Source organism: Epinephelus fuscoguttatus, linkage group LG2 (assembly GCF_011397635.1).
Source record: "Epinephelus fuscoguttatus linkage group LG2, E.fuscoguttatus.final_Chr_v1".
Classification (NCBI taxonomy): domain Eukaryota; kingdom Metazoa; phylum Chordata; class Actinopteri; order Perciformes; family Serranidae; genus Epinephelus; species Epinephelus fuscoguttatus.
The window spans coordinates 44,018,202-44,045,821 of NC_064753.1; the positions used below are offsets into that span (position 1 = coordinate 44,018,202).

The window sequence follows — 27,620 nt, forward strand, 5'->3', positions numbered from 1 at the left end:
TGGATTATTTTTCTAAAAAAACATTTTTTTGCTAGTTCTCATCACACAGGTGTCTCATGTTATTTTGAGCTGCAGTGATAATTAGAGTGTAAAAGTAGCAGCACTGTCACTGTGGACTAAAATAAAGTTTGCATAAGCTAGTGTTATAAACGATCTCTCTGTTAGTCGGGAGAAATAAAGCCCTGTAACAATGAAATGATTCTACAGACCTATAACAATATATAGGTTCCTCTTTTTACCTGAGACTCTGGACTTTCCTCTGTAGATACTTTTTCCTTCAGTGATTGATCAGAGGTCGGGGTGTTGACAGGTTGTGATCCAATACTCTGAAGTCAACCTGCTCCGGAGCACGTTCGCTGTTGAGCATAGGTTACCACAGTGATTTACCATGGTAAAAAGAGAACCAGCTTCGTAGTACTGAAAACCCTGAAGTTACCTTGCTAACTCCAAATCCTGCCTCGTAGTACAGGCCTCTGGTGACTCTTGTTCTACATGCTGACCTGACGGAGCAGACAGCTCTGGTGAGAGATGGAAAGAAGGTGTGTGTCTGTCCTGATCCGGTCACAGATCACTGCGATACGCTGCTCAGAGGCGGCTGCAGTGCGTGCTGCCTGAGTAAATGATTGATTGATTGATATTGTTTCAGTCTTCTCAAAAGTGAGACTTGTAGGATAGTACATTGAAAATCTTTGGCTTTTGGACTGTTGGTGAGACAAAATGTGATGACATCACAGTCGACTCTGGGATATCCTGGGGGGCAGTTTCCTCATTTTTGTGATGTTTTTTGAATAATGGGACAAAAAAGATCAGCAGATTAACTGATTATGAAAATAATCTTTAGTGGATACATTTTGCATTACTGAATAACAAATTAAAAGTTGGTTGGTGTCACCTTTATACAGCAATGTACAGAAGCAGCACATTTAGTGGCTTTCAGTGCTCAGGTACTGTAACACTTTATTAAACCATAGAAATTATACACTGACAAATTAATCTCAGTTTCTACAACTCAAGGATAAAGATTTGTAGTCATCCAGGTCACAGAATATCCGGAAATATTCACCAAGAAGAGGCTGTATTTGCGTTTTGGACAGCTAAGACACAAAAGGTCACGCTGCGACCTTCCTCATTTGTATCAGATTTATTCAACAAAGTCAATGTTTAAAAATGATTTGATGAGTAATTTCTCTGGCGGAAAATACAAATTTTCTTCCGACCTCGGATGTGTCAGCACTTCCTCGGCAAGCTCCTCTTGTAGTGCTCGAGGAGTAATTAATATTCACATTGCATAAATCCTGATTGCTCTTTGCACCGTGCAAGCCTTCCCTCTGTTGATCACAAACATACTCACTCATTTCTTTCCCACGAATAACCATTTATTCTTCACACATTTACTGAAAATTACAGTTTATTGAAAGGACACAGAAAGGTCAGAGAACACAGATACATGTAGCTAGGAGTTACTACTCAGTGCATGGCACATTCTCAGGGAGACGACCCATTGTGAGTCTTTGGCTCTTCGCCTCTGGAGTGTTAAAGGCAGAAAGAGTGCTGAAATATTAAATGTTGAACAGTTGGCCAGCCAACTTGAGCCTCTATATTTCAAAATGTGGAGGAGTAAATTAACCTTGCTACAATGAGTGACAAACAATATTCTAAGTTGGGTAGTAGTAGTAGTAGTAGTAGTAATAGTAGTAGTAGTAGTATTTTTTTTATTTGTCAATTGATATACTTATCACAGGATACATTGTCAGACCTCACCAGTGCAAAGGGATTTTTCTAGAAAGATCACACATTTAGAAAGCAGTGTCCTCACTCAGAATAAAACTCAGATAAGTAAACAACAAATGAACAATCATGAAACAAGTTACCAGTGCCATTGCTACCTTTTTAAAAAGAATTTCTAGAATGCATGCCATTTTACTATGGAGGTTTGCAGATGACAGTTTGAAATTTGTTGACAATTCCAGTGTCTCAGCTTTTGCAAACAATGCTGATATGCGTATGTGTAGCTCAGTGTGTGTGTGTGTGTGTGTGTGTTTGCGTGTGTATGTGAGTGTGTGTGTGTGTGTGTGTGTGGGCGCACATATGTTTTTGTGAGAGTGCGCAAGTGTGTGCTCTTAGAAAGATCCTTCAGGCAATGCAGGAGCTCTGCATTTTGGATGATACGCCGTCCGCTCAGTTGTATTTATGCGGCTTTGTCTTTTTGCTGCTGCCTCCCTCTGCCTCCTCGCTGTCGTCTGAGAGCTTTGTGGTGGATTTTCCAGTCTGCGCTTGGCTCCTTTGCTGTTGAGAAGATAAAGATTCTTAATTAGACTGACACAATAATATTCCACAGTAGACATGTGGTGGTCTGTAATCTGAGCAGGAAATGCTCCTAAATATATCTTTGGGATGCAGAGGAAGTTATTTAAAGATAATATTGATGGTTACTCCTGGGCATTGTAATCAGTCTGATTCCTCTCTCAGTCCCACTTCTCAACACCACACAACTTCTGTCTTATTTTAGGGGCTACTTTAGTTGATGCAGCTAAATAAAGGTGTTGTGTTTGACGGACTAAATGCTAGTAATCTGAACCCTTCCATTCTCCCCAAACACAACCTGATATCCAGAATAAATGTTGGCATTGTATGCTTCTGCAAACACGAATACGTACAATATATAATACATGAATTATCAGACCCATACGGAACTTTCTTTCTTTTTAAACATATTTTTAAGTAGACTTGCACCGATTACAATTTCTTGGGCCGATTCCGATTTTGGCCGATTTAATTTTTTTCAAACCACTTTACAGCACACAAGATATTGCAGTATTTTCTATCTTTGCTTTATTAGAACATTTTAACCAAGATACAACCAGCTTTTCAATAATCATCTCAAACAAACAAACACAAACAGTGAAACAGGTTAAGAAACATTTTCCTTTTTGCTCAAATATAACTTCAGGTACAGTATTAAAATAAGTAAAAAAAGGCATACATAAATAAAAACAAAGATAAATGAATTAAGAATTCTTGGTGTATAGCATTTGTGGGTAATTTCTTGAATAGACAAAAAAGTAAAAATATCTCCTGTGGAAAATTCACATAGGTCTTCAGGACGTGCCCGCTAGTAAGCGTGCGGACACGCACCTCGTCAGTTTCAAGCGGCACAGTGCAGCAGTGAGAGCTCCGCAGTTCAGTTTAACACGGACAATTAACAACTTTCTCCTCCTTCTCTCTTTTGATGTGTGGGTGTGAATGATTAAGGTGAGAAGCCACCCATATTTCACTTCCTTGTCCAAGCCGTGAGTTGCGCATGTGTGTGTACGCTGCTGATGTTACATGTCAATCATGCGGTGCGCCGGGAATTTGACCGTCATTTTAAATCGGCATATTTTAGACTGACTGGCCGGTCGCAGGTCATGGCTGATCACGTGAAAACCGTCCCGATTCCGAGCACTGCCGATAAATCGGTGCAAGTCTGTTTTTAAGCAATGATCCAGAAGAGTGTTGGGATTTTTTTTTGGCTTATAATTTGATAGACAGTATTTTTTAAGTGGCATCATTTGAATTCTGTAGGAACAGACTCTGTGTGGGTGTAATGTAGCAAATGCATGGAGACAGAACTGTGGTTGCACAATCAAGACAAGAAATACAGCAATGTCTCAGTGAAAATAACCTGCTTTTCCTGGCATCATCCTGGCAGGAAACACAGCCAAGTCTTGATTTAAAAAAAAATAATAATAATAATAAAAAATAAAAAAATTGTGGCACTACCAGTAACCAGTGGTGGAAACTCAGCAAGGTGTCACCATCCCCTCCACCACAAAGTCAGCTCTTATACTAAGTCAATTTAGAAATGTTAACATGACATGTACTAAACTTACAAACAAATCTGTGTTTTGCAGAAACATATAATACCAACTTTTTCTTAAGCAATTGGGCTGCCAAATGGTACGAGTGGAAAATTCACCATAGGATCATGATGTGGCCAAGTAATTTGGGAGCATGAACTAAAAGACAATATCTGTATTTTTATTTATGTCTTATGCTGTGAGGGTCCGAGGACAGAGGGATGTCGTATGCTGTAAAGCCCTCTGAGGCAAATTGTGATCTGTGATATTGGGCTTTATAAACAAAACTGAATTGGTTGTTTTTAACAGACAGCACAGTGGTGTAGTGGTTAGCATTGTCGCCTCACAGCAAGAGGGCTCCCAGTTTGCATGTTCTCTCCGTGTCATTGTGGGTTTTCTCTGGCTTCCCCCAGATAAGGTTAATTGGTGACTCTAAATTGTCCGTAGGTGTGAATGTGAGTGTGAATGGTTGTCTGTCTCTGTGTGTCAGCCCTGTGATAGTCTGTTGACCTGTCCAGAGTGTACCCTGCCTCTCACCCAGTGTCAGCTGGGATAGGCTCCAGCCCCCCTGCGACCCTCAACAGGATAAGTGGTTACGGAAAATGAATGGATGACTTTTTCCACAGAATGTTTGGTATACATGGCAACAATACTTGGTTTTATCAGGCAAATAACTACTGTTGTGTAATTACCTTTTATAGCTAAGATTTAATGGTAACTTCAGCCTTGTCAACCTGTTGTAATGTTCTAGCTTTTGAAATGCTGACTCCGAAGGGGGTAGCACTTGTGGATTGGGACACAGCTCAGAGTCCTGCTGGTTTCCATTCCAGCTATCAAGAATATGAGTTACACTTGGAAATAAATGCAATTAACTACCTGGTGGGATGGAAAAGCAGCAGCTCTCAGAGCTTTGAAGACCAACTGACAGTCTGTTTACTGTTGAGTGGCACATTCAAACACAGTGCAGTTTAAGAGAGAGAGAGAGAGAGTGTGTGTGTGTGTTCCCGGTATCCTGCTATTTTCACAAATTCCTGCTCACATTTTAAAGACAACATGATTGGTCTCACTGTATTTCATTAATGGGACGCTTTTTTTCTCTGGTATTTTGAATAATTTAAGTCAGTTTTGGCAATGACATGTTTAAGCACTGCACATGAGCTCTAGGAACCAATTCCCCAAGCAAAGCATCTGTTTTGTGTTTACCAATGTCACTTTGGAGAATGCCTTTAGGCTTGCTGGCTGCTTGCAAATTATTGAGTTACACATCACTCTGCATGGCAGTGGGTTATAGTTCCACCACCTGGCTTCAAGCAAAACAAACAAAATGAGGCAAAATGCACCTCGACATTTATTAGACCACTTTCAGGAGAGCTTAAAGAACTCTGAACAGTAACTGTGAGTTTGACCACAATGTATTATTTCTCATTTGGTATGTAATTAGAACATACGGAGTAGTACATTTTAAACTTAAAGGAATATTTCTACCAGCAAATGGCCGATCACTTGTGCTGTGTTACCTTGAATTTGTGATGGAAACTATATTTTTCTGGCATGTCTCAACAGAAAACGCTGAACATATTGATCTATTAATTGAGTGGGGACCAAGTTCAACAAAACTTTATCAAAACATCTGTTAACAAACTCTCACACAACTTGTGCTGTATAATCCAAGTCTCATTTATCCAGTCGTGTGCTCAGTACTTTCCAAACATGCATTTTGACTAAAACATTACAATGTAAAACTGAAAGTGAAACTTACCTGCTCTCTCCAAAGCCAGACTCCAAAACTAAGTTTGTTTGTTTTTTGAGTGAATATGCATGTGTTTGGGAAGTAATGAGCATACGACTGGATTAATGAGACTGAAATTTAAATGCACACATTGGGTCTCATTCATGAAACGTTAGCAGAACAAATTTGTGCATAGTATTCAATCATTAGATTGAGTTTTGATTTAATAAGACCTGTGGACGTGGGCAAGCAATTCAGCGTCTGTCCCCATTCACACTGGACAGATGGTGACTTGAATAGAGAGTTGGAGGGCGTCACAGAGTTAATGAATTTGGTGTAGGTTTTTAGTTTCAAGCTTTTTTTTATGTGCCAATCTACTCAGTAGTAGTATGACGTATCAATATCATAAAAAAGTCATAGTATCATATGACGTGAACAAATCATGAAAAACGTCATGTCATTAAAAAAGTCATAGCAGTGTGATGTAAAAATATCATACAAAAATGTCATAGTATAGTATGTCTTTAAAAAAATCATGAAAAACATCATAGTACAGTATGTCGTAAAAAAAAGAAAAGTGTCATAGTATAGTATGTCGTGAAAAAATCATGTAAAATGTCAAAGTATAGTGTGTCGTAAAAAAAATCATGAAAAACGTCATAGTATAGTATGTCGTGAAAAAAATCATGAAAAACGTCATAGTAGAGTCTGACGTGAAAAAAATCATGTAAAATGTCAAAGTAAAGCGTGTCGTAAAAAAATAATGAAAAATGTCATAATATAGTATGTCGTAAAAAAAAATCATGAAAAACGTCATAGTATAGTTTGACGTGAAAAAATCATGAAAAACATCATAGTACAGTATGTCGTAAAAAAAAAGAAAAATGTCATAGTATAGTATGTCGTGAAAAAATCATGAAAAACGGCATAGTATAGTATGTCGTAAAAAAAGAAAAATGTCATAGTATAGTATGTCGTGAAAAAATCATGAAAAATGTCAAAGTATAGCGTGTCGTAAAAAAATAATGAAAAATGTCAAAATATAGTGTGTCGTAAAAAAAATAATGAAAAACGGCATAGTATAGTTTGACGTGAAAAAATCATGTAAAATGTCACAGTATAGTATGTCGTGAAAAATATCATGAAAAATGTCATAGCAGTATGTCGTTTAAGTATAGTAGGATGTAAAAAAATAATAATAATAAAAAAACAGAAATATAATATAGTGTGTCAATCAGTGAATCAATACGTTAACCATTTTCTGAGGAGGCATGCAAGAAAATTTCCTCCCAAAGTCAGTGTAGCACGACACGACTAACTGATGTACAACTGGTCATTTTGTGGGTGAAGTTTTCCTTTAAGTACACACAGTGATTCAGTGACTGTGACTCGGCACTCAATGACTCTCACTTCCATCTGCAGGCAAACGATCTCTCACTTAATGCACTCTGGTGGCTTCTTGCCAACCTCAGTTGCCGCCCACTTTGATGTGGGTTTGGGATTTTCTTTTTTCTGTTTGTATCTTATTTATCACCAGCTAAGACTCCCTTAAGGACATCCAAAAGTTTTTGTGCAAGGGTGGATTTTGGGAAAAACTTGCAAAAGCTTTGTCAGTGGCAGCACTACCAATGTCAGCAGTCAAACTGATTTAAAAAAATATATATCTGAAAATAAAACAACACCTGTGTTTTCACTACTGCTGCAAACATAGAATATTGACTTTATTTTGACTTAGGTTGTCATTGTGTCTTTCAGAGGTACGGATAGAAAGAAAACTTTAGAAATACAATTTCTGTAAGACTATGCCGGCTGTTGACACTTGCTCTGTGGGTATAATAAGGAGGTTACCCTCAGCCTCGCCCTATTTTATGGTGTTTCTTAACTCAATCACTACCTGGCTGTGCCGCAGAGGGAGGATGCTGTGTTTTTATTTCTTTTTTTATCTGACAGGGAGAACGCACAGCTTCTTAGCTGCACCACAGTTTGCTATACGCTAATTTACATTTGTAGTGCCTCAACAGAAAACAAATAATAACATATATTATTATAATATGTCAGCAAAAGGGACACGCAATATGGATATTTTTCAGACCTAGAGAAACATTATTTTTCTTGTGTTACTGTTAGACACCTTTCACAAGGATTTAAACCACTGAACTCTGAGCAAATTGGTGTGATTTCTTTGAAAACATGGGGAAAAGGCAATGAGCAACTTAGTAAGAAATGTCCCATAAATCACAAAAAATAATCAATTTAGAAAATTATTTAAAAAAAAAAAACAAATGCAAAACATAGCTAGAGGGAAATTAAACTCATAATTAGATCATTTCCTTGTTTGTTTTTGTTTTAATTTTTAAAAAAATTAATTTTCTAATTTTCTTGTTTTAATTTTCTTAACTGATTTTTTGCAATTTTATTGGGGTCATTTCTTCTTTCATTGCTCGTTGCCTTCTTCCCATGTTTTTGAAAGACATTAAGCCAATTTGCTCAGGTTTCAAAGGGTTAGTTGTAACGGCCAGCCACAACTTGATTTTCTATTTTATTTTTTTACTATTTAAAATAGGTAAACTCTGATATTATTGTGGAGCAGCATGCAGGGTCTTGATTCTTTCAGCCCCTCCTTGATCAGCTCTCTCTCCCTCTCTGTTTATCACGAGACAGTAGCACACCCCGCAGTATGCCCGCATGCACACAGGGCTAACGTTACATGTTGTTTGTCTGTTAACAGGTTTAATGAGAAAGTCGGGCCTTGTCAGTGCTGGTGTGGTTTGTTGGGACTGTTAACCCCCGCTGCTGCTGCTGCTGTGTTAGCTGGAACTAGATGGCAGCCAGACTGGTGGATGTTGAACTGCCCATTTGCCGGTAAGGCAGCGGCTGCAGGGGCGGTATTTCAGGGCTGCATCTGACTCCCAGCTAAATCGTGTTGTTTTCCTCTAAAACTGTGGGAAACATCCACACTGGCATTTTGCTCTCCAGTTAGCATGCTGCGCTAGCTCTTCTCTCATCTGTTTTTATTGGTGGATCAGATGCTGTGCCAGTTAAGTCAATGAAAGCAATGTGGCTTTTTTTGTACTATCGTTTCTGTTTATCAGCTATAATTTTATTATTGGAATAACAAATGATGACATGAATTTCCTATTATCGTCCCAATATGTATCGTGTATCCCTTGTTGGCAGAAAAACAAATCCCATCCACATGAAATACAAATTCTGTCATTTTCTTGGATATTGAGCCCTCTTCATTGTAAAATCAAAAAACGAACACAGCAGACAGAATTCAGCTATTTTTAAGAATCTTAAAAAGTACAGAATCAAGTGTTGACATACTTATCCATTGCGTTTTAAATTATTTTGACTAATAATTAATAATTGATGAATCTGAGCAATCGCATATCTAGCTGGGTTTATTTATTTATTTATTTATTTTTTTTAAGCTTTTCCTCACATTCAGCCTTTGTGATTTTTATATTCCAGCTGGTGTGCTTCCGCTTGTACCTTTTTTTTTTTTTTTTTAAATAATGAATTCAGGAATGTCAGAAACAAACAACACTGATGCCACTGAGCTTCAGAGATCTGCTCTGTTGTTTAGGAATGCTAGGGTTTGCTGAGGTATTATGAAGAAACAGGAAAAAAACTTTACTCTCAAAGAATCTTAATGATGGACTCGAGCACATACACCTGACATTTGAATACATGTCATACAGATTAGATTGCATGATGTGGCCTTAAAGCCTGCCGAGTGTATTTACCAGGCCAGAACGATGTTGTTTTCCTCCGTGTTGTTGACATTATAGTTAATCTGGCTGAAAACTCCTCTGTGGCTACATGAGGTGTTGGTCTGTCAGCCTGTCGATGTTCGGGCCACATCAGTGCGAGCCTCTTTGTCTGATCAGTCTGCCGCATGAGACTGAGTGAATACACGGAGGCTTATTGTACAATATGTTTCACCTAAAAAGTGCAGGTGTTGCATTGTTGTTATTTAAACCCTTCTTTGTGTTGCACAAAAACACAACAGCTGCAAAACTACGAGAATAGCCTTTTCTTCCAAAAGCATCTCGCCATAAGGCGAGACGCCACTCAGGTTCTCAGTCTCACAAATCGAACATGAGAACACATAATGAAGGTAGAGTAGTGACAGGAATAGAGGGCACGTTAATGCAGATTGATCCACAGAGACCGGATTGCAAATCATTAGTAATCAAATTGTTTACTACACCATGAATGGTAAGTGCTGTGCATGAGGGATACCGACTGACGGCAGGAAGAGAGTCAATTGTTGATTCAGTGCTGTAACACAACCTGAGAATTTACCAATTAATGAGATAAAAAAGTTAACACTATAAAAAACATAGATGTCTGAAAAGTCATTAACCCAGCTGAGATGTTACAAGTCATTGCTTCTTGTTTGTTTGCTACTGCTCCTAAACAAATGTAATACTTACAAAACTAAAACATGCAGCATCATATAAATAATCTTTTAGGGCTCTACACTAATTTTTTCAACCAGTGGCTCTGGTGCTCCCTACTAAAAATTTTAGGAGCACCAATTTTAGGAGCATCTTTTTTATTTATGTAATTTTTTTGTCTTGCATCTTGGGTTGCTCCAGAGCAGCCTCTGGGAATGAGCTGCTTTTGACTTCAGTAACATATGTCAAACTGTTTCACTACATTGAATCCAAACCAGAATACAATCACCATTATCTTGTAAAGCTGTGACACAGGCCACTGTTGTATTACATAAAAAGCAACTGTCAGACTCAGTGAATATCTCTGCAGCCCAACACAAACAAGTGAAGTCAAATCTGCCCATTTGTTGAGATCTCTTTGGAAATATTCTTGTGCAAATAGTGTGAGGGTCTAAAAATGGTTCGCTGCCACTTGCAATGCAAGACAGTTGCTCAGTTACACAGTATTGCACTGCATTGAAATGAGATGCATTGTTTTGTTGTACCATCTGCCACCACCAAACAGGTGTGACTCAATTCAATAATATGATGAAGGAGGCGGTTGAGCATCGGCTTTGGCAGAGTGCTGAATATCACGTACTATAGGTGACATTGGTGGGTGCCTCCTTTTAGGATTGTTGTGTGGGCGTTGTGTTTCTCTCCATCACGCTGTATCATTAGCTGTGCTTTGTTTCACTTCTTTGTGTCGTACTTTGTTGCATACTGAGTTGAATCATGATCAGGTTGTTAGTTGTCAGTCACTGTGGTCACTCTGAGCTGCTTTCATCTATTTAATCTTTCTATCTGTGAAGTCCTTTAAAACATGCGTGTCATGCTACAGTTTTCACAATTTGATCATGAGATTGTTGTGTAATGCAACAATTTATTTTTAAAACAGCTATAAATAGCTCTCTTGTTGTCAAAATTTCACATGAAAAGGCAAATTATTTATTTAAAAGACCAAAACCAACAACGACTTGATCCACTAACAAGTAATTCCGTGTGGCAGTTTATTCCTTTGTGCCATAGATCTCCATTGTTGTCCAAAAACTATTAAAAAACACATCAACTAGCCACCATTTTGCACCGGCTGACATGTTCTTTCATTACCATGAACCCACGCACTGTCGTTTATTTTTAGTTTCCAATCCACATCATAGACGGTGCCGTTAATACTCATTAAACCACAGCTGAAAATAGACTCCAACAAATGCACTACTACTCCTGGTAGATTAACATTTTCTAAGAAATACACTGCTTGGCTGCTTTAGGAAATTACCAACCAATCCCCAGAATAAATGTTGGGATTTTACATTTCTGCAAACCACAGATATGTTACATTTGCACATTATTATGTAGTGGGTGAGATGAAAGGAACAAAAACAACTTGATTATGGCGAGCAAAGATCATGCTTTGGCCTAAAATACCTGCTTCTTGTGGCACTGTCCTGGCAGGAAGTTGTCATACACACCACTTGCGCAATCTGTGCTCCAGTAGGAACAAGAAAGGCGTTTGTGTGCATAAATGAATTAAATAAATTAATAAATTGAATCAATTTCAAAGTACCGGTATTTTCCAAATGCAGTATAGTACCATTTGGAATACTCTAGTACCGCGGTACTATTTTAGTACCGGTATACCGTGCAACACTACTGTCTGTACATGGGGCGCCAGCACTATCCACTACGCTACTGACACCCCTAGCATATTCACTTCTGATGGTTAATCTATTGAATGAGTGTCCCAGGGGCGGAAATCCCGGGGGGGACGGGGGGACATGACTCCCCCTTCAATAAAGCTGTACCCCCCTAGAATAATTTGAGACACAATTAATAATTTTTGAACAATGCAGTAGTATTTATTAAAAGCACAATGTAAGCAGTGCTCATTATAATCGCGCAATAATGTGCTATTTAAATCTTAAAAGATTTACTCCCCCCCTCCCATTCCTAGTAGTGGTATATCCCACACTCTTTCCAACGGGCGGGGCTAGCAGCCGTTAGTACTTGGTAGAAGTTGCAGCGTGTGGCTGGACCCGGCTGCCCACATCGCGCGGGGTAAGATGTACACTCGCAGATACAGTTTAACTTACACAAGTTACAACCCATCCCATTTACTGTTTCAACAAGCCCCAGGCCCAGGCTGATAATATAAACTGTCTGCAACATTTCTCCTGCATTGTTCAAAAGCCAGAGTTTAGTGATAGTCAGAGAGGACAGGAGAGAAAGAAGAGGGAGAGGACAGGACAAGAGCAGTCAGTGACGGAGTGGCTGGTAGTTAATATCTGTAGGCTCTCCACCTGTCAGTGAGACAAACATGACAGACGTGCAGTGTAACTGACGAGGAGTGGCCATTACGCGTGATTATTACGCACGGTTTTGAGGTGCGCAGCGGCAGATCTCACAGCACACTGTTTATAAACCAGTTTAATTGCAGGAAATGTTTATCTCACTGCCAGTAAAAAAACGAAAAAAAAAAAACCCCAAACAAAACGGTTTGCTTCTGCAGCCAGCCAGAGAGAAGGATCCATTCCACACACATGAGAAGGAGAGAGATCGAGTTTCGGCCTTTGATGAATGAAGCCTTATTGTTTTGCTGCTATTACACAATGAGAGACATGTTTTCTCCGTTTACTTAATAGCATAAATATTCACACTACTGTGCACGGGGAGACAGACACCTCCTCTGCTCCAGACACACTCAGCACCTTGGACAGCACGGCGCACCTGACTGTTGTCGTTGTGTACATGTTAATTTGATTTCAATCATTTTGTTTCAAATCTGGACATGTGCAGGTGGACTCAGCCAGTGCTAAGAAAGGTCCTATGCCTGCCTGTTGGAGAGATAGAGAGAAGATTAAAGCGTCAAATTGCGGTAAAAGATGTTGTATAAAAGACAGGCTACAACTTTTTTTCCTTGTCCCCCCCCCCCCTGGAATTATTCTCTAAAATTTTACAGTTTATTGTCCCCCTCAACTATGAAATGGGATTTTCGCCCCTGGAGTGTCCTCATGCACCTACATGGGTAGATGGATAGATGACAAGCTTTCATTTAATGTACATATTGCTGCTCTAGTGAGGAAGCTTAAAGTGAAGATTGGCTTTTATTTTAGAAAAAGTCTTGTTTTACTTTCAGTGCTACGAAAAAAAAAACTTGTGAAGGCTACTTTTCTGTCTGTGATTGATTATTATGACATATGCATGCGACCTCCTCCATTTTACGTAGCCTTGATCCGGGGTACCACGCATCTCTACGTTTTATTAAAAACGCAAAGTCACATACTCATCACTGCATTCTTTATGATTTGGTGGGTTGGACGTCATTGACCACTTACAGACAACAGCACACAGTGATGTCTCAGTCAAAAACAACCGCTTTTTGTGGCAGTGATGCACGGCTAAAAAGCTGCTGGAAAAGCAGCAACAACAACCGTCTTTGTCTGTCTGGAATGAATGTTTGTATGAAACGTACAAAAGTAACATTTTCGTGGTTTGCAGAAATATACATTGCCAACGTTGTCTTTTGGTGACTAGGCTGAAATTACGGAGTCTTTTTTAAAAATACATTTGTGACCAAATTTAAAAAAATGTAAATCTTGATTAAGAACAAATGGACTTTAGGCTCAGTACTTCAGAAAGAGTAGGAAGGTAATAAAGTTCTCTGAGATGGACTAACACAGTGACACATTGTTTACATGCACGAAATATTCAGTTTTTTGACCTTATTCCCAAAAAGACAATATTCCTACAAAGCTGTTGACGTGACTGTAAACAGGCAAGAGGCAATGTGTTGCAAACTGCAGTAAAAATCTGTATTGACCCTTCACTAAGTCCCGCCCCCAGACGCAGACTGGCCAATCATAACGTAGCACGGGACCAGCTCAGACCAGGGTCCGACATCAACACAGCTGTGCTCCACTGACTCTAATGCAGTCGTCTCAGATTTCCTTCATTTTCAGGCTGATGTTGTGGATTTGGAGCTAAATGTTGTGCCTGGGGCAAGTCGTGTATTAATGATACTCGTTACCTGGAGAGGTTGGAAAAAGATATAGCTTTCTTCCCTGTTCCAAAACCAAAATCAAACCCTGAAAAGTGTAGGGTTAGCTAGCTAGCTACTGAAGATATAGCCTACTGAATGTATACACATGCTGCTTTTGCTTTTTAATGATTATAATAGTGAAACAAAGAGCAACCCTGCTGTACAGGAACCAGTGAAGGGAAGCAGGGGAACTTTGCTGATACTCAACCAGCTGTGTGTCATCGCACTGTGCACAGATGAACGTTGTTTGACTTCCCATGGAGATCCCAGCCTTTCCGGTGATGGAGGTCCAGCTGCCGGCAGCAGCACGGGGGTGAAGCCAAACACTGTTCATCTGCACACACTGCGATGCCACACAGCTGGTTCAATATCAGCAAAGTTTCCCTTTATATTCATTGTCTTGTGTGGCGATCAGCAGTGATGTGGTGGTTCACTTTTACACTGTGATCTGTAGCCTATAGTTCAGCTTTAGCTTCTAACTATCATTGTCTTTTTAACCTGTTGTTGCTGCTGAGTCAGTTTGACATCCTGGATATATCCTTCAAACACAGACTGTAGACCCCTCTGTCTGCTTCTCTCTGGAATCACGCTGTCATTTTTCCTAAAACATGATGATATTTCTTCAGGGAGTGCAGTTAGTTACAGTGTGGGCTCCATGCTTGCTCACAAAGCGGCGGGGCTTAGCGAAAGGTCAATTGGGGATTACTGGACAGAACCCGGTGTTTATATGACCTGCATCAAATTACATATATTGTCATGTTCGGAGTAATATTGGAATATTAGTGTGCATGTAAATGCAGTTATTGTTGATTTTGGTTTTTAATGGGATTTTTTTTGACAATGAATAAAATATAGAAAAATACAAGACTTATCCTGAACCACATTTCCCCTGATTTGCTAATTTGTCATTTTCTGTGGGGAAGAAGAACACTTCACTGCAGCAGGAAGCGTAAACTCTAAAATGTCTGTTATTATATAAATTAGAGTGAAGCTCACCTGCTGTGGCTCTGGTAGCTTTTTACTTTCTGGGGCTGTTTCCTCCGTCTGATTCTGGAAGCAGTCGCCCCCGGTCTATAGGAGTAGAGGGAAAACATCTCAGTGCTGTGTAGAGAGTGCATGCTGGGAAGTTTTGTCAGCTCCCCAGCTGTGTGTATTCAGTGAAAACACAAGATAAATCGACCAGCATCAATGACATTAATATGCCTTTTTGATTTTCACCAGAAAGCTACCAGAAGTTTCATTGACTTTTTCTACAACCACACAATTATCTAATTAATTTTCTCACTTGACTTATGACAGTAATTTAGTTAAGTTGTTTACATGTATTAGTATTACAGATTTCTAGTAATTAAACTGTTAGATTAATTATTTATCAGACATTTCACAGTAAATTAATCGACAACAAACCTGATAAATGAATAACAGATAATTGTAAAGTAATTTAACAGATATAAAATGTCTAACATTTGGTGGTTCTAGTGAAGATCTGCTGCTTTTCTCGGGTTTTTACAGTATTGTGGTAAATTGGTTTAAACTGCTGGTCAGACAAAAACAGACAAGCAATTTGAAGATGTCACCTCTGGCTCTCAGAACCTGAAACAAGCATTTATCATCATTTTCTGACATTTTATAGACTAAACAATCAGTCATAAAATAATCAATACAGAAATTAATCAGCAGCTGCAGCCCTACAGGATGTGCTATTATTCTCTTTCAGAATGGCACATATGGCTACAAGCGGTGTCAATCATTTCCCTGCTGTGATGCACTTGAAGCCATTTTGTGCCCATGGAAATCATTTTGCCTTCACTGCTTGTTATGGCCCAAACAAAGTTTCATACAGGATGAAACACGGCCACTACAGAGTCTATTAACTTCTCCTCTCTAATCTTCTTACAGAAATTGTGAATTACTTGCTGGAATCACCTGCTGTACACAAAGATATTTGGATGCCTCAATCCGCATGTGGGATGAGTGACGAATGAAGGTGAATGCCTGGATGTGTCAAACCCCTGTGACATAATCTCCAGCCTAATTCATTTTACAGTATATTAAAAATGTTTCCCCTAAGACCAACTGTCTTGAAGAGGTGGTGAAGTGAACCCAAAATCAAATATAGAAGTAAGTATTTTCAACACTTCTGTGAATACATTCCACTTTATCTGATTTCCATAAATGTATTTTGTATATACTCTGTGTTAACACTGTTTTATGAAGTCACATGTGTATCCTGGGCTGTTTCAGTGCATTTACCATAAAGATTTTTTGGTAATCAATAGATAGATTTTTTTTTTGGTGTAACAACCCTCGCAAAATGACTTGTTTCACTATCGGGACGTGATCCAGAGCTGCATGATTAAATCAGTTTATCCCCATTTAAGGTATCAGAAGGCTAAAGGGGCAAGATATAGTCACTCTGACATGTCATGGACTTGCTATGTCGAGATACTAGTCTTTCAAAGGTTAACATTATAAGGTCTTGATCACACAGAAAGTGTTTTAGCAGCTGGAGGCGGATTTTTGCTCACTGTTTTTGCGTTGCTAGGCACCTCACATTTCTGCACTTTGGGTGTCTGGCGTTTTTGCCAAAGTGCTGTGAACTCCTCGAGTTGAAAAAACTTCAACTCAGAGGGGAAAAGGGCATCTCATCATCTCTGCTTTCATCCAATTTTCCAGTCAGATCATTTGAGAGGAGGGGCTTCTGTGGTGGTCATGACAACAAGTTTACAGTTGGTAAACAATAGAGGAGAAACTGGTGGTAGTGTTTGTTGGATACCCAGAGCTATACAACTTTACAAACCACAGTTACCACATCCTAACAGAAAACAGCCATCAGGAGCAGGAGGCGAAGCTACTGGACCAACTGGTGGTACTCCCCATGATAGCAGAAGGCTTAATGGGCAACACATTCTCACTCTGACCTTGTCACATATTGACGTTTGATAATGGACTTGCTATGTCGAGATATAACGTCCAAGGTACCCTGGGTGCATTGGTTGTTGATGTTCTGGGACGCCGTGTCAACTTCAGCCTGTTACATGCATTGTCTGTTTTCAAACTACACTTCCGTTTTCACAGGAAATGTACAGTTTGCATACAGTCTCTTTCAAAATAAAAGCACTAAATCTGTACAGTTTTGGTTTTACATTCAAACAGGAAGGAAACACCGGTGTCCCAGGTGAAAGTCGGTGGTTACTGGACCCATCTGTCGCTCCTCGAGTTGAAAAAACTCCAACGCGAGAGTGGAAAAGGGCACCTCGTCATCTCCGCTTTTATCCAATTTTCCAGTCAGATGATTTGAGAGGAGGGGCTTCTGTGGTGGTCATGACAACAAGTTTACAGTTGGTAAACAATGGAGGACAAACTGGTGGTAGCAGTTGCTGGATACCCAGAGCTATACAACTTTGCAAACCACAGTTACCACGGTCCCAACAGGAAACAGCCGGCATGGAAGTGTAAAAGTGCAGTACTTGAAATGGCCATTGTGGAGGCGAAGCTCCTGGACCAACTGGTGATACTCCCCGTGATCCACCCTCTTTTTTATGGTCTCACGTACCCACACAGATCTCTGTTTCCCTGTGTCCAATAAACTACTTGCTGACAGCCTCTCACCCTCAACCAGAACTACATCAAGTACTCTCTGCCTCAACATTTTAGTAACTAGATACTAATTACTGTGAATTAAATTAAAATAAATTAAGAAATAATAATAAATATATATATATAGACGGTGGATTGATTGCACAGGAAGGATAGTGTAAGGAGGTGATTGGGTGGTTGCCTGGCAACAATAAAAAGGTGCAGCAAGCATTTTTTTTAATAGTGGCATTCAATTTTTAAAAAATAAATGCAGTGCAGTATGCCTTGAGTTTTGCACCCTGCAAAATACTTTGTGTGATCTGGGCCTACTAAAATACTAACACCATTCAGAAATACAATACTTGAACTGTTCGTGATCACTCTAACATTATTTGTAAAGTTTATTTCTTAATATCTATTTCTTAACTTATTCTAAAAAAAAACCCTTAATGAAAACAGTTCCTTGTCAGTTAGGTGAGGCAGGAGGTACTGTAGGTGGGGTGGGACGCCCCCTTAATATATTGGAAAGGGAAACACTAGTGCAGCAAACCTATCACATTTCATTTTGAAACTGAAGCGTAGACTGCGAGCTATACACGCTGATACAAACTGTCTCTCCTCATTTCCTCCCAGCCTACAGGAGGAGGAGGACAGGGGGAGATGTGACGGTGTTCACGAGCAAACACAATATCTGAGTCTCTGTTTCAAATATGTCTCCTCTTATCTGTATCAGAATGTTTCTCCCTCTCGCTGCAGGATTTTTTTTTTTTTTTAACAACCCTGCCAAAATTATACAATCAATTATGGGACACCAGTGAACATTGTTTTTGGCACAACTCCATTAAAGAACAATCTCTTTGACACGGTTTGCGCAAAGGGTAATTTCCTCACTGGGTGGCATGTCTCCATACTGCCCTGTCTCCAGTGGTCGATCAACTTATATCTGTAATAGTTCTTGATAGCCACTTGTCAGAAGTCCTTATGGACCCTGTTCACCTCCCCCTGCTTTCTTCATATCCTGTTGGTTTTGACAGAGCCTTCCTGATAACTGACTGCTCACACCGCCTGGATCTTAGAGAGGCAAGTCTGTGACTATAAGGTACCAAAGTCCTCCAGAAAAAAATCTGAATAGAAGAGGTCAGTGACTGCTTCTCTCTTTCCTCCCTCAATAACTGCTTTGAAAGTGCCAGCAAGGCACTCAGCTCCCTCAAATGTTCTAAGATCCTCAGTGTAAAACTCAGTGTATGTTTGCACTGAGCAAGTGCAGCTGTGAGTGAAAAGCTCTTTGATGTTGGTGTGAATGTGCAAATGTTATCTTCACTGCAACTACAGTACTGCCCCATGCCTCTGCAGTTTGCTGGGAGATTTAAGGCTGCGACAAACAGTTAAGTTCATTATTGATTGATCTGAAAACAAAATAATTAATTAATTAATCAAAAAAACATTTACAAGCTCTCACAGCTGCAGGGGACTTTTCCCAAATTGCTTGTTTTATCTGACCAGCAGTACAAACCCAGAGATGTTCAGGTTGCAAAGACAAAAGAAAAGCAGCAAATTCTCACATCTAAGAAGCTGGACCTCGGCAGTGTTTGAGGATTTACTTAGACAAGTGATAGATTATTAGTATACCCAATTTTCATCATGTCAACTCCAGAACACTGTCAAAATAATCCATAAATAATTATTTCTATGGTATAATCATTCCCTGTGGCACACTCCAGGCTTTGAACAATGCATGTTATTCTGTAGTTCGGCTTTAATGAAACAAATGTGCTTAATGAGGTCACATGACCTCAGCAATTTTTTGAAGTTTGTACCCAGAGCTTTTTATTATTAAAACTGTTTAATTTACTGTGACATAAAATAGAAAAAAAGCAGACTTTTTTGCATTTTGAGAGCAGATAATGGAGAGATTTACCAGTCTTTCTTGAAATATAGCTTAATTGCAGCCCACTCACCAAAAGAAAATGTTGGCATTGTACGTTTCTTCAAACCACAGATACAATACTTGTGCACGTGTCACATGTATCATATCAGTGTTTCTAAAGTGATGCAGTAGATTACCAGATGTATTTTAGTGAATCATTGCTGCATTTCCAGCTACTTTTAGCCGCCAAACATTTTTTAACAACCTGTCACTGTGATTCCACAGTGGATAGTGTACAAAAAGCCCAAAAAGCTTATTCTTCTTTTTTTTTTTTTTAAATTAAGCAAGACATTGCTGTGTTTCCAGGGAGGATTGTGATGATCGCACCAAAAATTGAGCATAGCGTTAGTTCCAGCAGGAAGCGATGTCAAGCTCAGCTCATATCACAGCTACATCAGCTGATCTCATTCGGGGTGCCCTATTTAAACTGCTCTGACCTGCCTACTGTTGCTGCTTCCTCTACAAGCTGCTTTGCAACCTACCTCCACCCCAGCTCCTCCTTTTCATGTTGTGTCTGACTGACTCAGTGTAATTTCTTTTTGCCATTGATGGTGCTCTGTTCTGTTCCCAGGGGGTCTTTGCTGCTGCTCTCCCTGCCTTAGGCTTTCCATGTAGGCGCATGGAAGGGCAGAGATGTTTGCTCTCTCTGCCTCAGGCTTTCCTCATTTACATGTGGAGGGGCAGAGAGTTTTGCTCTCTTTGCCTTGGGCTTTCCATGAGGCAAGCAGAGGGGCAGAGAGGTGTGGTCTGCTTTTCCACGCGCCTTGTGGAAAGCCTAAGGCAGGGAGGCCTCAGAACAGAGCCATACCACCAAATATATTACTGCAAATGGAAATAAAGTTTTCTTTGACTAAAGTGTTCCTGACTGAACTGGAATTTTTAAGCAAAAATATCTTTTCTAAACTATAATGAAGTGTTTTTTTGTGCCCAAACTTAACCACATGTTAATGACTGCATTGTTGAAGTGTAAAGAAGCCTAAAGTTTCAAACATATACTGTATAAAATAATGGATGTAGCTACTGTGACATCACCCATTGGTTTCTGGACTGAGTTCAGCATTTCAGCTGTTGCCGTCTTGGTTTTTTTTTTTTTGAGCCAGCAGTGACCATGTTTGGACGAGAGGGTGGAGCTTTACTCTGTATTGGAACCAGCCCAAAGTGGCCATTCCAGGAACTTCAGTTTTTGGCACATTGGCATGAGCACTACAGCATAGTATCACAATATTATAATTTTTTTATTATTTAAATTGTTAATATTACTAATAGAAATTAAACCTTAGGTAGCCTAGTAGAATAATATAATAAATTGCTTTCTCAGTCCACTAGATACACTTGGCTGCAAAAAGTAAAGTGAAATGAACAGAATAAAACCTTTGGGACATAATTAATAGTTGAAAAAGGTAATTAATTGTAATAAAGTGCAATATATTTTATCACAATACATAGCATATCATGACTTGACAACTCAAGTGTCGTGATAATATCATATTGTGGATCCTCTGGTGATTTCCACCACTATTCTGCATTGGCTTTATTTTTCAGCACTCGAGGTTGCCGCTTAGTTTCAATAATGTACACATGTAACATACCTGTGGTTTGCAGAAACGTGCAATGACAACATTTATTCTGGGCACTGGGCTGTTAAATAAGCAATTCTCAAAACAGTTGCTGATTATTTCTTTATGGATTGACTAATCAATTAATCAACTTAGTTTTAGCCGTACTTTCTACCATAGTCTGCCTATGGATATGCCACAGAGGAAATTGGAATCCTTTGGTAGTGTTCAATAAGAAAAGAAGAAATGATAAGTGTAAAAGTTGGACTAGATGAAAACTAAAGAAAGTAACATCAGGCTGAAACTTGTTGCAGTCCTTATGTAACATTTTCCAATTAATGAACATAATAAAGACACTCAGAGTCAAAGTGGCTTGTCCAATTTCTGATGAGACACTTGAGCATGAATTCAGTGAACAGATGAACCTCATGGATTCAGGCCCTCGGGTCACACAGGCCACTCTAAAGGCTCACCTTTTCCATCTGGCAGTCTTTAACTCCGCCACTCTCTCTCCTCATTACTCCAATGTTCACGGGTGATTTACTGGCCGTAACAATTCTCTGAACTTTGGAGATATCCTGTTGAGAAAAAAAGGAGAACATTTCAACATAGGGTTAAACATAAAGAGTATATGGCTTGTTGTTGTTGTAAAGTAAACAGTTCTGATTTAAAGGTTTATGTCTGTTTAATTTATACTCGTTCATTTAAACTCATTCAGCTTATTTATTTGTGGTAAATTAATCATGGCTGGTATGACTATTTCAGAACAGGCTGCCAGAAGGGCAAAAGAAACAGAGTGCTGACAAACTAAAAAGAGAATTATTGAAATACCAAGGCTTGGAGGTGAACACAGTAATATTCAGTCGTCACATATCCAGTACCAAGATCAAAAACTTTTCTTAATATTTAATATTTCTGCACAAATAGTTTTTCAATTTGAACAACTGTAGTTAGAAGCCAGACTCCACATGCACACCACCACACCAACTGTTTCTAAACTCAGTCACAAATCAGGCTTAAAACATGTAAAATAATTCTCATCAAAAATTAATAGCCACAGTGATGATGATGATGATGACGACGACGACGAGTAGTGACCACAGAGTTGTGTTTTGTTAGTTATATTTGAAACCAAGATCTGCAGCCATGCTAGCTGCTGTGTGAGGCTGCGCTTAGCACAGTGTCAGCATGCTAACATGCAGATATTAAGCATGTATAATGTAAACCATCTTATTTTAGAGTGTTAACATTAGGGCTGTACGTGACTCAAAATTATAGCAGTCGAATCAGATTTAGCTGTTCAGTATGAATATTTCTTTTTTTTTTACCATATAGAATTTGACAGTTTGAACAGGGCTCAGTGGGACAGTGACATTCATGTATGATAGGAAACGAGCTAACTACGCTACTGACAGCATCAGAAATGTGCAATATTTTTCAAACACAATGAGTTTAGAGTTATTTTCTACACCACAGTGTTGGTTGAAGTTTCGTAGTGCTGCAGTGTGTTGGTCAGCTGGTCGTATTTGGTCTGTTTGCTGCTCCGCTCTGTTACTGTTGCTCTCTGGGTGATGTTGTAGAAAGTCACAATTTACTTCCTGTCTTTCAAATAAAATAATTTAGACATTAAATTAACACGTTTGTAACTGCTGGCTTTTGTGAAGATCAATTACAAGTTAACTCAAGCGTGTGTGCGAGCTTAAGACTGTCCGAGTCCTGCACTACCCTCATCATTGAGTTCTTTTTTTGCTCTGTCAACATCACATTATTAAGTAACATTTAAGAAATATATTATTGACATTTGTGAATCAATGCTAATTAGGGATGCTCCATAATATCGGCATGTTATCGGTATCAACCGACCCGCTGATAATATTGGTACATCATCTGTATGAGTCAATTTTTTCTTATTTTGCACAGTGAATGAATATTACATACATTGAAAAGCCATCTGCTGGTGGGCCATCACAATAACAGCATGCATCACTAAAATTAGGTAGGGAAAAAAATGTGTGTATCAGTTTCGGTTATCAGCGTACTGGACACTGGCAAAAAATTCGATATTGCCCATCCCTAATGCTGATTATCTCATGCTGCTAATAATCAGAATGCACCTAAGAATCAAATTTGCCCCCCCACCCTTAATTACAATTTATCTGCAGGAGGGGCATGACTGTCTCGCCAAACTTTCATGGCAATCCATCCAGTATATGTGGAGATATTTCAGTCTGGTTTAATGAGGCAGACCGACCAAGAGTCAGACAGATCAGCACCGCAGTGCTGCTAGCTTGGCTAAAAATGTATTTCCTTTATGTAAACTTCACATGACATTTCACCAAAGTCGAATAATTAGATTGGAAATTTTTTTGTCACCTGATTTTTTCCATGTTGGAAGAAGCTGATTTTGATGATATTTGGTGTTAAACTTTCCAATGATTCCAATTGATTTGAACTGGTTGAAACACTGAATAAACAGTTTCATATTTTTAAAAAAAAGTCTGTCTCTTTCTGACACTCTCATCATGGAGGGGCTGCTAAGTACAGTGGCCAACATGAAAACACAAATGGCCTCATCTAAAGCCGCTTTGGGCTACAGTAGAACCGTGGCAGCGCAACATGGTGACCTCTGTAGACAAGGACACACTCCCTAAGTAGATATAAATGACTCCCTCTAAGGTACAGAAAACACTAGGATTCTTATTTTCAGGTGATTACACACTATAGGAAACATACTTATCATGTTATATTCCATTTCTGTCTCTATATCCCCCTACATCCTACACAGTGGACCTTTAATGTCTGTGTAAACATGCCCAGGTCAGCTCTCAGTGAACAGTAAGCAGAAGTCTGGGAGGTAGAGTTACAATTTACAACTGTGAGAGCTGCATATTCTGGACAATGATGCTTCAGTGAAGTGACCCACTGCAAAAACTGCCAAAGCGATGTCAAGGCAGTGGGAGGAAAACAAGATGGACAGCCAGAGATGAAAAGGTTCTCTCTGGAGTATGTAGAGTGATCTATATCACTACCACCTGAAATGATGTCCGTATGAAGAAGCGTGGCTCTGGCGAGGCTGAGGTGCTTTGAATCAGTAAGAAATGCTCTATGCTACAGGCCTAAAAAATAGTAAATAAAAACTATAGATTTCAGGAGGGTTACACGTCAGGCTTCTGTGAACTCTTTTCTACCGCATACTAGACAATATTGGAATACTGATGAGTGATGGTTAGCTACAGTCAGTCTAAGACCCCTGAGTGGGTGTATAACGTAGACAGTATATATTCTTGTTTCTTATTGTTGAAATAAACTCTTCAAGTGGCTGAAATCAAATCCCTAACCTGTTCTGCATAATGTTTCTGAACTACGGTAAGAGCATTTGTCACTTATGTACATTTGCTGGCAGTAAGATAGAATCATATATATTTTATCAGAATATTTCAAACCATGAATTCATCAGAAAAGTTTGTGTTAAACTGTTTATAGCTTGATAATTACATCATTCATCCATTGTTTTTTTGTTCATGGCAGCAAGGAGAGGGTTCATTTATGCTCAACATTAGATATGGAGACAGACTGAGCCCCCTGTCAGTACTTTGCGTTCATTTTATCCATGTGCATGTTTTCTGAAAGCTTACGGATATGGACAAACAAAGCCGTGCCACCGGAATCGTGGGGGCAGTGTAGCTTAGCTAAAGCAAAAAACTACAGTAGGAGATGACGAAAACATTTTAATGATGGTGAAGCAAATTGGTAATATATAACAATATGGTAATATGTAGAGGAAATAGTGACAAGAATTCTCCATCCACATGTTGGGATATATATAATGGCTGCACAGACCACCACTACAATGCGCCCTCTGTTTCAAAGTGCAATATTATGACATCCTCTACTATCGCCTTTTTCGTTGTATAATACTTGTAACTCTGCTCTCTAGTGCCATCTATTGCCTATAGGGCTGCCTCCTAATAGTCGACCAGAAAGGTCATTAGTCAGCAAGAATTCATTGGTCGCTAAGTCACAGAAAAACAGAGGAAAAAAAGGGGACACTCTATTAGGATCTGCACCTTGTCAAAATAAATCAAAACCTATATGACTGGACCATGTGGGAATTTAATGTGAAAGGACAGACACAGGAAGTGTCCACGCTCAGCAGTCAGACAGGAGTCAGGTTCATTTCCAGGGCTGGTGCCTGCGGTTATTCCACAGGCTAGTTAATAACATGTCGGGCAGGAAATCCAAAGTGTGGGATCATTTTGAGAAGGTGAAGGACGAACCCAAGGTGATATGTAAACTCATCTTCATTAGTCGACTACAAACATGACGTATCATCTGAAACATGGAAGTAGCTACATGCCCATTAGCCCACAGCGTCATTAACAGGCGGCTCGCTCAGTGTGTGACGTGCACTTGGAGATAAAATATAGGCTTATATTAATGAAGGTTCATTGGTACGGTTTTGTATTTCTCTGTAATGCAGCACAGTGTTAACAATGTTACTGATACTATTCTTTCTCACACCTTCAACTCAAACCACCAAAATATATCATTTAATCATTAAATTAATATCAGAAACATGCAGACGACTAGTCGACTAATGGCCCTAAATGACGACTATTGGTTGATTAGGAAAATTCTTAATCGGGGACAGCCCTAATTGGCTGTATCTTTGTCTTCATAAAGGACACATGGAAACAGATGTGTGTCTCAGTTATCGGCATTAAATTATGGAATTCTTTACCAAATGATTTAAAGGGTTGTTTAAATAGTTTTCAGTTTAAAAAAATGTATAAAGACAGAATAATAAGTCAGTATGAAGCTGTCGGGTAAATTACGCATTTAAAAAGGTTTCCCACCTTTTCATTATTTTATTTTCTATGATTAATTGTGTTATAGTACTGGTGACATCAACACTGATGATGACATCATGCATATTCACTGAGTTGTTGTCATCACTCACATTCACGGAGCTGTGTCTCAAAGTTGCTGTAATTTGTTTCAGTGCTGTCTTAATTCATGTTGTAGCTTGTTACAGAAATCATGTGTAATGGAAACAGACAAATCGTCCATTATTTGATTATATTAGCTTAGAGTAGGGGGCAGGTATAATACGTTTTCTTCTTCCTGCTCCTTTCTGACCAAGGAGGGTGTAAATTGAGGGTTGCACTGTTGTTGTACTTTGTCTAGGTTGGAACAAATAAATAAATGAAATGAAATGAAATATGAGGGCAGTGACGTTTACAACATTTGAAACAGACATATCTATTTTCATATGTAACAGGATTATAAATGAGCCTCAACTCTGTGCCAGTTGTTGTGTTGCCATTATAAACAGTAGTTGAGGCTGTTTTTTCCAAATCTTGTTTGTCATGACAGTAGTCATTATTGAGAACAGCACTGCCACAATTAGTGTATGATGGAAATGTTTCTGATTTTTGCATCCACAAAACTGCAAAGAAGTGCACAATAACCCTGCCGGCAGGCTCCCTGACAGTGTAGTTCGGAGAAGATCCCTGTCAATAACTGAGTGTGGAGGATATTTTTTTCTGCTCAAGGCCCTGAATACAGTGAGTGCCTCCTACTTGACCCTCATGCATAGGGAATATTCACATTATTTAGGGTCGGCTCAAGTTTTCTCCCTCAGTGAGGTACATACTTCTCATTATTCCAGCAACAAGCCAATCAAAAAGTCTAGATACTTGGAACAATCTGTACAAGCTAACTGTACTGATGACCTATAGACCAGTGGCTCATGTGGGCGTTGAGACCAAAATTCAACACAAGAAAGGCCAACCTGTCAATTGACGTCTAATCTGAAATATGTCGACATTTACAAGCAGTGCAGAAAATTTACATCCTTGACTTTTCCTACAATCGCTCCTTTTTTAGTCCGTTTCCAGACACGATCATTTTGAAATAACTGAGCAGTATAACACAAAACTAAAGAAATGTTGTTTGGACCAGATACTGTATTTTTTCCCTGCTGTCTCCCACATATTGTTGTGTAGACACCAAACAGTAAAAGATAAACTGAGTTTGCACGGCACATATCTCTCCAAAAGTAGCTCCGTATGTCTTGTGCAGCCAGTGTTCTGCACCAGGCTGGTACATAGTACCTTCCCTAACTGGGTCAAAAGTGGTCTCTTGAGAGCATAAAGCAAGATGAACACAAGCAATCTTAACCTGTCACTGTCAAACTGCATTCTTACTTTGTCAGCTGAAACAACATCTTTTTAGGCAGGTTCAGTGGAATTGGCTTTACTTGAGGAAGTGGCCGCTTTTGGGCAAACACTTCATGCATTATTTCCTGACTTTTGACAGCATCCGTCAGAAGCAGCAACATTTTACAGTACAGCAATGGAAGAGGGAGGGCATTGAACATGCTCTTTGTCTCCATAAGAAGGGCCCTATGAAGTCAGGTTTAATTTTTCTGAAATCGCGTCCTCTATTTTTAATTTTTCGGAATTCTGTGTTTTATGATTTAAGCACATTTTATCATCAGAAAG

At 39.2% G+C, this 27,620-nt stretch overlaps 1 protein-coding gene across 1 annotated transcript in view; it reads right to left on the reverse strand.

The window, feature by feature from the left end:
* Positions 1-1,522: 1,522 nt before the first annotated feature.
* Positions 1,523-27,620, reverse strand: part of luzp2 (leucine zipper protein 2) — a 257,615-nt gene continuing 231,517 nt past the window's right edge. Inside the window, exons 10-12 of the mRNA XM_049598772.1 lie at positions 21,588-21,692; positions 15,049-15,123; positions 1,523-2,286 (exon numbers count right to left, since the gene is read on the reverse strand). Coding sequence (XP_049454729.1) covers positions 2,179-2,286; positions 15,049-15,123; positions 21,588-21,692 — 288 coding nt within the window. The 3' untranslated portion in view covers positions 1,523-2,178. The remainder of the gene's footprint in view (positions 2,287-15,048; positions 15,124-21,587; positions 21,693-27,620) is intronic.